Source organism: Eublepharis macularius, chromosome 18, assembly GCF_028583425.1.
Source record: "Eublepharis macularius isolate TG4126 chromosome 18, MPM_Emac_v1.0, whole genome shotgun sequence".
NCBI lineage: Eukaryota > Metazoa > Chordata > Lepidosauria > Squamata > Eublepharidae > Eublepharis > Eublepharis macularius.
In genome coordinates, this window is record NC_072807.1 from 38,742,475 (window position 1) to 38,753,232 (window position 10,758).

At 42.8% G+C, this 10,758-nt stretch overlaps 1 protein-coding gene across 2 annotated transcripts in view; it reads right to left on the reverse strand.

Annotated features, from left to right (window-relative positions):
* The window catches only part of ICE2 (interactor of little elongation complex ELL subunit 2), a 24,066-nt gene extending 13,781 nt beyond the window's left edge, over positions 1-10,285 (reverse strand). For both annotated transcript variants that reach the window (XM_055002789.1, XM_055002790.1), the window contains exons 1-8: positions 10,237-10,285; positions 8,746-8,850; positions 6,263-6,518; positions 4,968-5,081; positions 4,062-4,196; positions 2,425-2,541; positions 1,976-2,135; positions 567-742 (exon numbers count right to left, since the gene is read on the reverse strand). In XM_055002789.1, the coding sequence (XP_054858764.1) occupies positions 567-742; positions 1,976-2,135; positions 2,425-2,541; positions 4,062-4,196; positions 4,968-5,081; positions 6,263-6,518; positions 8,746-8,850; positions 10,237-10,265 (1,092 nt within the window). In that variant the 5' untranslated portion in view covers positions 10,266-10,285. The remainder of the gene's footprint in view (positions 1-566; positions 743-1,975; positions 2,136-2,424; positions 2,542-4,061; positions 4,197-4,967; positions 5,082-6,262; positions 6,519-8,745; positions 8,851-10,236) is intronic.
* Positions 10,286-10,758: the final 473 nt, after the last annotated feature.

A 10,758-nucleotide genomic window follows, 5' to 3' on the forward strand; every position in this document is an offset into this window, starting at 1 on the left:
GCATAGCAGTTAGTGTTTGGGCTGCGAATCAGCACTCTGCTAGTTTGACTTCTACTCCTGCCATGAACTCTGCAGGTGGCCTTGGGTCAGCTCCTCCTCTCAGCCCAGCTCCCCAGCTGGATTGTGGGGATAATAACAGCACTGACTTTGTTCACAGCTCTAAGTGGGCACTAATCTGTTGTCATTGATTCCCCTGCCTTTGTCAGTAGTGGCTGTTTTCCAACACTTTGCAGAAATACTTAGCTGTCCAAAGCGGAGATGAAAGCTGCCCCACATTAGGGAACCTTCGACAAAAGCACTCATCTAAACCTTGCTACACCAGGCCTTTCAATCTGAAACAGAGATGGCTATTTCCTGATGACAATAGTGCCCGCCCACCAACCCCGCCTTTTTGTAATAAGGAAGCATTCTGCATCAGATATCAAATTATCTGCAAAATGATGGATGACGAACTGCCCCCTAATGTTCTGTAACTGGCAGGAAAACCAAGTTCACCTTACTTTCCAAGGAAAGCCACATGGGCCTAAAACTGTCCTATCTCTGAAGCGAGGCCCGGGATTACGTACGTTCTCAGGGTCTTGATGGGGCTTGTCCAATACAGCAGCGGAGGCCAAAACACTGGATTGCTTTGTGGTATGAAAATCTGTCAGCAGTGCGTGAAAAAACTGGTTCTTTTCTCTCACAGTCATCTCTTTCTTTGGGAGAGGGGGATCAATGTAAGCCACTGTGGCTGGTTTGCAACCTTTAAACAGAAAGGCATTTTCAACGTCCAGTATTTTTAGATGCAGGTTTGCTAAGTTAAATTACATTTAATCACACACACCCAAATCTCCCATTTCAGCGATTTCTCTCCCCTCTCTTTGGTCTTTCCCTTCAACTGGCACTCAGCTCCATCCCTTTCGGAACACATTCCGTTGTCATGAGGCTGGTTTTTGAGATGTTAGGGGGAGAAAATAAACAGCAGCAAAGGTAGTTATGACCCATGACTAGGTAAAGGTGTGAAGGCACTGAGTCATTACCGACCCATGGGGGGACGTCACATCACGACATTTTCTTGGCAGACTTTTTATGGGGTGGTTTGTCATTGCCTTCCCCAGTCATCTACACTTTACCCCCAGGAAACTCAGTACTCATTTTAACGACCTCGGAAGGATGGAAGGCTGAGTCACCCTTGATCCAGCTATCTGAACCCAGCTTCCGCCAGGATCGAACTCAGGTCGTGAGCAGAGCTTGGGCTGCAGTACTGCCGCTTACCACTCTGCCTACTGACTGAAAATTTGTATCTCAAAATTTCAATCTTTGTTTCAGAATAGCTCATTGGTTCACCCAAGTGACCTGGTTCCTTATTTTCTTACACGATTGTGCATGAAAGGCCTCCCAGTGAATTGTGGGGAAGTCCAAACATCATAGCAAACGTGTTCCAATTCTCAAAGTCCAGGTACAAGTATTATCCAGCGGATTCAGATAAATAACATAAACAAAATAATCACTTTCACGAGTATCAATCATTTGGAAGTTCAATGCAGCCGCTCTCCTTAATCAAGTATCTGCTATACATATGAATAAAAATACAATAATAATAACATTCAATTTATATGCTGCCCTTCAGGACAACTTACCGCCCACTTAGAGCGGTTTACAGAGTATGTCATTATTATCCCCACAACAAACACCCTGTGAGGTGGGTGGGGCTGAGAGAGCTCCAAGTTGTGGCTGACCCAGGGTCACCCAGCTGGCTTCAAGTGGAGGAGCAGGGAATCAAACCTGGCTCTCCCGATTACAGTCCTGCTGCTCTTAACCACTACACCAAAACGAGAACAAGGTTCACATTTTTAAATGTACACAACTGAACCATCAAATAAGTGTCAGCTTACAATGTTCTGGGGCAGCCTGTACTTGGGTGCTGAATAAAGTGTGCAGCTTGGCATTAAAACAATTTGGGAAACAAGAGAAAAAAAGAAATGAGCGAATCTACCTGCAGCAGAGATGTTTTTCACAGAAACCGGCAGTTCCCACGGCTCCTTATAGTTCAGACCGTGGTTGTTCAACAAGGTAAATAACGACTCACTTGTTAGCACGACCTGAGGGCAATATTTCGCTACAAGTTTCTCTGCATTTGGGTCTGTGCTTATATCCTTTTAAAAGAAGAGAACAAAAAATCAGCAAGAATTTAAAACATTTACGTTCCACACTTAGGTGTAAACTTCATGACTAAGTATGTGATTGGGGGGGCGGCATGTTTCTATAGAAGGAATCTAGGCCCTCAGAAACGTTCTCTGATGGACACGTACATAGTAGCAAGTGCTTTAGGGTTTGAATCTGAAGCAACATCCTTACATGTTTGAGTCAATGCCCAGTTTTCTACGGCAACCATTCTTAAACTGCCGTCTGTGGGTGCTTTTTAAGTGCCAACTGTCTACTTACGTGGTGCAGCAGGGAAGCTCTCTGTTCTGGAGTTGCCATGGCAGATTTAAGGTTAGCAGGTAACTGTATCTCTGCAGGCATGTTTGGAAAGTGTAACTTAATGAGGTTTACCTTTCCCTTGAAGAAAAATAAAAAGAATTAAGACTTTTAGCTGGGCTTCCAAACAAACAGGGGAGCTTAAGGACAGACAGTGAACTCTTCATCAGTGAACCTCCCCATCCGCTGTTACCCTCTGGAGAAGGCATTTTTCTGGGTGCCTTTGCCTTCTTAAGTTAGCTGAGCAATGTCTGAGATGAGGGCTTTCTTTGTGGTGGTGCCACATTTGTGGATTCCCCCCACCCACCCCAACAGACCTGAAATTCACATTTTGCTTTCTCAGTCTGCATTCAGGCAGACCTGAAGATCTTAGTGCTTTGTTCTGTCTTTAATTAAGATACGGTTATGTTTTGAACACAACCTCATTTCCTTTACGGCTGCTCAATTCTCTTTTATCTATTTGCGAACTTGGCTTGGTTTTTAACATTTAAATACCACTATATATTTTAACTGCTGTGGCTTTAATCTGTCTGCTGATCTTAATTTTAATGTATTTTGTGTTGTCATTTTTATACGCTTGGAAGTCATAAAGAATGCTAGAACAAGAGGAATGTAAACATTTTAAATAAGTAAGTATAAGCAATCAGTGCTGGCGTCTGAGATCAATGCCAGCACCACTGTGGGCTGCATTCTCTGTTGACATTGTGCATGCAAATAATCCCCCCCCCCAAATCTGTTTAAGTTTCACAGGGTGGAGCTGAAGAAATTTCTTCTCTGCCTGGCTCCATGTAGCCATTAGGCAAGCAAAGCCAGTGTGGTATAGAGGTTAGAGTGTCAGACTATGATCTAAGAGACCCAGGTTCGAATCCTCACTCTGCCAAGGAAGCTTGCTGATTTACCTTGGACCAGTCACACACTCTTAGCCTGACCTACCTCATAAAGCTGTTGTGAGGATAAAATAGAGGAGAGGAGATTGATGTAAATTGATGCAAATGTTCCACTGCACGTACCTTCAGTACAACCAGCTTCAACTGGTTATCTGTTCCATTGCACTGGAAGAGTCAAAAGCAGATAGGAGTGCTGCCAAACACTGTTCATGAGAACGGCTACGATGGGCCAGACCGAGGGGCCATATGGCTCAGTCTACCAACAAGGCCAGCCAAATTATTTATAATTAATTTGTCTGCCGCGCTCCAAAGAGCAATGCAGATTTTTGAAACAGCAAGATCCACAAGTGAGCATGTACTTTAAGTATCTGATGGGCTGTCACATGGAAGAGGGCAAAGATTTGCACTCTGCTGCTCCCGAGGACGGGACTGGTTCTAACGGGCTTCAGTTACAGGAAGGGAGAGTTCAGCTGAAAAGTGAGAGAAAATTCCTGATGGTGAGAGGGAGGCGGCGGCTTCCCTTCATCAGAGGCCTTCCACCGGAGAGGAGTTTACTTCTGGTACCAAGACGTGATTCCTTGAAGTGACTGAAGACAGCATGTCTCTTTGTAACCGGACCAGATATTTTGGTCACAGGGTACAGTGCCCGCCCCCCCCAAATCCCACATATAATGCGGCATTCTTGACCCCGTTAACCTACCAGGTATACCTTACCAAAGCCAGAAGTCTTGCTTCCAGTCTTAAGGTGAGTTCTGTGCTGAACTTTCCTCCCATGATGCTGGTAACTTCATGGAGGGTGTAACATTCAGGATATTTTTTCACACAGCCAATACAAGAGCTTAAAAATCGCTGGGGAGAAAAGAAAAAAAAAGTTACAAAGCAGTATAATTTACAACAGTGGAAACAGTTACAAATTGGCGTAAAGCACGTCAGAGTTGATACTACTGTGGAAATTTAGTTCTGAAACAGAAACTACAAGCAGGGGAGAAGAAATCTCATTCCCCGCCTTCCTTCCTTCCACTCCTCAGACCTGCTTCCAACTAAATTTCCTCTTCATTCCAGCCACTGCTCCAAGTCCATGAAGCAAACTGCACTACCATTGCTAAAGCAACCCAAAACGGCACCGAAATTCAGGCCAGTGCGCATATGTATGCACACGTTTTAATATATGCATATCCAGAGATGCTCGTAAGGTTTGTTGTTTTTGTCGCAGAGGCAGGAAGTTCTCCAACACAGACAGATTTATTAACGCAGATTTTCCGCAAACCTGGCAGTTTTCCCAGATTTGCAGTACCCTCAATAGTTGCTATGGCTAACCATGTTATGCTCATTTCACTAACTACCCAGGGGCCAGAATGTCAGCAATACATATAGTGATTTCATTTAATTTTCAAAATAGATTCATAAAACCCAAATGCTGCCTTTTATGTGGAAAGTACTCCCCTTCTTTCTTTTTCCACATTAGCCACACACAGAGCATATAATGGCAACCCACACAGGCTTGCCCCAGCTGTATTTTGTTTTTTGTGCACTTAAGAATTAAATCTGTAAGCCACATAGTTTTAAGGCCATGTTTACTAAACGTAAAAAGGGACCAAATCAATCTTTTACACGTGTTACCTTGGAGTAAAGTAATGCCTTCTCAGAGATGGAGTCATAATCTTTAGCACATGCCCTGGCAGCATTCTGAGCAAACTTTAGAAACTCAGCAACTTCAGTTCTTACTTTCATTTGCTAAACAAAAAACAAAGCCACAATAAATGAAATGAAATAGTTTTTTATTATGACGTCTCACATACTCGTACGTTGAATGTGCTCACATATACATATATGCTTTTATTTTAATGGAAAAGAAAGTTTTCACCAGGTTGGCTGCAGACAAAGATTCTAGGTAGCCGCACTGGTCCACAGGAAAATTCCAAAAAATGAAGAGCATAATACCTTTTTATAGGACCAATGTGTACAAAGTATACAGCACAGCTTCTCACAATCCTGTATCAGGATGGATTCAACCCCCCCCCCCCCACACAAAAAAACAAATACAGAGGGGAGGGGGAGAGGAGGGAAACAAATACTTCAGGGCAGGATGACAACGTTGTAAATCAGACACAGATATGCAAACCTCATGCATTAACTTAATTTTTTTTTTTTTGTGAGCAGTTCACTTTTGTGAGCATTTAGCTGTTTTAGTTGACCAAGCATTAGGAAACAACTTGGTTCACAAAGCCTCATTTCAGAATACTGTTAAGCCTGTTCATTTTTGTTCACGTTTGAACTTTCATTTGCCTGGCTCACCTTCCGCCAAGCAAGATTAATAGTTCTAAGTAATGGCAAAAAAATGTTTCCATCTTCTCTCTCTTTTCCTCTCCATTCCCCGGAAAACGGGCAGGCAGACGGCTAGCACTTAAACCCCAAATGCAGACTTATGTTCCAAACAGCTACATCAAAGTGGTTTGAATATTCAAAAGAAAGAAAGTGTCACACAAAGGAGTTAAACCAAGGACTAGCTACACAATACAGCAAATCAAGCACATGGGTCTGCTTACTCGCACCATGTTACTGTAACCTTTTTCTTTGCAGCTTGCAGGTTAAAATGGGCAAATCTCTTTAGCCACAGCAAAGCCAGAGTGCACATTCAGAAGGTTCCGGATTCAGTCCCTGCCTCCATTTCACACAGCAAGGCCAAGGAAAATCCCTGCAAGCAACCTAAGCTGCGACCAGTCATAAGAGACGACGCTAGGCTCAATGAACCAGAAGGCGGCAGATTTTTAAATTCATTATTGCACGGAGAGGACTCCGTACAGCTGAACCTGAATCAGCCACGGCACTACTATATGCCTGTGAGGATCTTACTTGTTCATCTTATCTGCAAATGGTGCAGCTATTCTGAGGACAAGGAAAAACTCTGCACTTACAAGGTACTGTGAATAATCACATTGTTCTGACGTATCTGTCAGGCTGGGCTTCGCTTTTAAGTAGGTAGGCAAGAGAAGTAAGTATTTCCTCTGCTCTCTCTCCGTCAAACTAGAAAGATGAGGGTAAGGCACTCTGGGCTCTTGGAAAGGCGTGGAATTGGCTGAAGACTGAGCTCCCACTTGAACTGATTCTTGTCCGCCAGAAGTCCTGTTTTCTTGTCCAGGGTTCGATTTGTCTGTATTGCCTTCTGCATTTCTAAAGCAAATGACAAAGACTCTGTTTTTTTTCCCCTTCAAGAGCAGCAGAATTCAGAAAAGTACAGTGCGATTTTATCATGCGCTCTTTATTACTCGGGGAGGAGGGGATCATAAGGAGACTGGCCAAGCTTTGTGTTAGAAGACCTTTGGCAAAGAACATTAGAATTAATCGCTCTGGGCCTCATACTCTGAACGAACATTACCAACCCAACAAGTTAGTACATTTGAACCTAGAGGCCAGCTAATCACAAATCAACCAGCCTGGCTTTTGAAATCATCTTCTCCTGTGCACATTCTCATCTTTGAGTTGCATGACAATGGCCAGGAGTCGTCCTAGGAGTTTGAGCCAGAACCAGTGGAAATTTTCACCATTTTCCTTTGAGCAGCCAATGTCTGCCTCCCCCCCTCCCACAAATGCTGCATCTCAAACTGCTTTCAAAACTCCTCTCCATTTCAAAAGCAGTTTGCCACGTGGCATGTGGGGCTGTTCTACACCCCCTGCCCCCCCCCCAGTCTTATACTGCTTTGGCTCCCGGCCAGAGTATTTTCTTGGAACACTACTTTACATGCAGAAGTTCTTCAGCGCTGTTAGCAATTTCATGGTTGGTACTTAAAACACTACACCAACATGATATAGCTTACTTAGCTCTTAATGATTTTAAGCATAAGCATGCTTAGTAATAAGCACATTTTAGATTAACTAAATCGAGTGTTAACTGCTGATCTGGTGAAAAAAAAAGGGGGAGCCTTGATTTACACACTAGGAAACCGTCTCAACAGTATCATGTCTGCAGCTCTTAATAATACCACACAGCTGTCTCTCAGAATATGAGAACACGTCCATCCTTGTGGCACGAACTGGCAAATTTAATTAAGCTGCTACACCAACAAGATGCTGACTCAGATGTGCATGATGTGGGCATGTCAAGCAATTCTAGCAGCTTAAATTAGCTCCGTTTGACGTGGACAAGGATGGCAGTCCATCAGGATGGCTTCGCTGCATGCTGCTGTCAAAGCCTTCAGCAGGGAGCAACCAAAATAATCTCGCAGTCCCCGGTTTCACTTGTATTGGCTGCCCAGCTCTTTATTTAAAGTGATCCTGTTGGCAACCTGCCCTCTTTGCCAGATCGCAGCTTTTATTGGGAGAGAGTAGACAGAGCATCTCAGGCACAAGTCTCCAAATTCTTACGAATTTTGTTTTGCAAGTTGCACCTGCCACCTCTCTCCATCTCTAGCTCTGCCCTCCCGCCATATGAATGGACTTCCATTTCCCCATTCATGGGCTATAGCGCTGGCAATTAGATGCTTCTTTATTCCCTAGTCCTGAAAAGAGGTATTTCTAACAATTTCAGCAATGGCCTTGCAGAGAAGATTAAGAATAAAGATTTAAAAACTCTAGAAATTTTGAAGATGAAGAAAGAAATGGAAATTTTGGAAAAATTGAAATATATACAATACCCACTTTCTTATTAAACCTAAACTTATTTTACTGCTTTAATATGGAAGGACTGCTTTAGCAATATGAAGTTAGTTAGGATATAAGCTTATTATTTAGTATAATTATGGAATTTAAATGCCACCCTAAGTAGTGTTATATCCTTCTAAGCTCATTGAAAGATAGCTCTGTTATGTGTTCCACAAGCAAAATACCCAGTCCCCGAGAGAGAGCTGCAAACTGCTACAACAAACTCAGCAAATGAAACTTTTAAAAGCAGCAATGCTAAAAAGAGTCAACCAGTTCCAAAATCAACAGTCAGCAAGAGAACAAAAGAGCTTCAGGGAAATACCCTCTGGAATAAAATTGGCTGTACAGATTTCCAGCAGGCCAAGAGGAAAAGAACTTGACAGAATTCTACAGGTGAGTCAGGTTATGGCTGAAAAGGACCTATCTCCAGCATAACTGCCAACATCGACACACCAGGGGACCACTGGTGACCTAAACAGCAAGATAATGTATATGATTAATACTTGTCTCATGTGTCCGGCCACCACAGATGATCTGGTCATGAAAGAGAATTCACAAAAGCTCTCACAAGACAAACAATTGTGGGAGGCATGTCTAAGAATGCAGCCTTGATACTTACTTGGCAGCACACCCTAAGGAATTCAAGCTGAAACTGAGTAACAGTAACCTGCCCGTGTCCTTCCCCAGAAACGATATAAATTAGAGATCACGTTCTTGCTTTGCAAAGCAAAATTAGAGGGCAAATAGAGCACAATAGTACCTTTTGGATAGCAACAGTAGCTCAGAGAGTGTTGGAGCCAGTGAATATTTTTCATAAATATCACGCGAGAAATATACTTCTTGTCCATTCTTGGGTGGAATATCCCTGTTTTATTGTGTAACAAAAGATAACAACATATATGTACGTATTAGTAAGCACAATAAAAGAAATCAGGGACTGAGTAGGTGTGTTTCATCCTGAATGTAAACTTTAGCACCAAAATGATGATTTATAAATACACAACAGCAATAATAAATTAAAATAAAATTTTAAAAACAAACAAAAACCACAATCCAGTTAACAGTTTGGCATAATCAGGTCTCATTTTACTAATGTGTGTATTTACCACTATTTCCCACAAAGCTCCCTCCACAAACCTGAGACAGTCATTATCTTCCACTGAGCCACCTGCTTAACGTTATGTCTACATCTTAAAAGGGTAGGATATTATCATTCTCCAAGGAATTTTTAAGGCACTGTTGCTCTACACCCAGCTGACTTCTGAATCTCATAACCTTCCCGGTGAGACATTGTGATTTTTAAAATGAAGGCTGCATTGACTTAAGCGTAGACGAATTCTGCCCATCATAATCTTTTCCCCTCTTTGTTAAGAAAGAGCCCCGTGGCACAGAGCAGTAAGCTACAGTACTGCAGCCCAAGCTCTGCTCACGATCTGTGTTTTAGTAGTTCTTCAACTGTGTATTAGATTTCTGCTGGTTTTAAATCTTTGCAGATTTGCATCTATATATCCTATTGCATGTTTACTGACATGCCCTTGAAACTGACTGTACTAACTCAATGGTACAATCCACCGTGCATCTCAGTGAGAAAGGTGGACTATAAATAACGCAAATAAATAAACAGTAATAATTAAATATTATATATTATTTCTAATTTGTATATTATTAAATATTGTTATTCTCAGAGACCCATCACACAGTGCAAGTAAAATGCAATATAATCAACATAAATAAATAAAAAATTAACCAGTCTAGCACAAATAATCTTGGGTGGTTTTTTTCTTAATTCGATTTCAGTGTTACTTTATTCCACCCCATCCTATATTTTCTACATCTCATGGCCTTTGACCAAGTTCTTTTGTTCCCATACCCCTGTATTGTTGTTGATTTATAGGAGGTACTTAGAGCGGGCAACAGTGGGATTAACATTTTTGCTCGTCTTAAAAATGCCCCAAGATTCCTGTTTATTTATTCTGTAGCCATCTTTCAGAATAAGAAACATTCCTGCCTTAGCAATTCCACTTAGCCCCCATCTTTAGAGACCCCAGAACGCCTCGCTCTTTCTACATAGCCTACCTCACAGGGTTGTTGTAAGGGGGAAAACAAGGAAAGGGGGGTCGTGTACACTATCCCGGGCAACTTTGGGGGGAGGAGACGCTAGAAAAAGCGACAGCAGAAAGGAGCTGCGGCCCAGAGACTCAAAAGCAAACCCGGGGGCGAGAACAGGCGGCCGCTGCCCTCAGTCACTCACCAGGCCAGAATTTTCCCGCCCGCCGCCATCTTGAGGCCTTCCTCGCTCCACCGCCCTCCTTCGCGTGAACGGAAAACACTCCCTTCCCGTTCTTCGCTCGCGCTGTTTTCGGCATCAAGTTCCGCCTTCATCTGCGGACACTGCCCAATCAGTACCCAGAACTACGCGAAAGGCACCGCCCTTATTATAAGATGACCAATCGAATGGCGGAACGTAGAGAAACCGAGTGAAGCGAAGAAAGGCAGCATCTTGCGTGTGGGCAAAGCGTCGTCGTTTCGTTTGCTGTTCCGCCCACCTCCATTTTGAGGCGGGGAAATTAATCGCCTCAGGGTGTTGCTTTTTCCTTTTTGTTTCCCCGTTTATGGTAAAACAAATAACGTAACTACCTTATAACAAACTGTAATTGCCTTAGTGTACTTATTTTAACCTATTGAATGTTTGAAATAACATTTCCATGGACTTTATGCCCAGATTTGTGGAGAACGGGGCTCTGGAAAGGTGGCAAATAGATGAATTACGTTC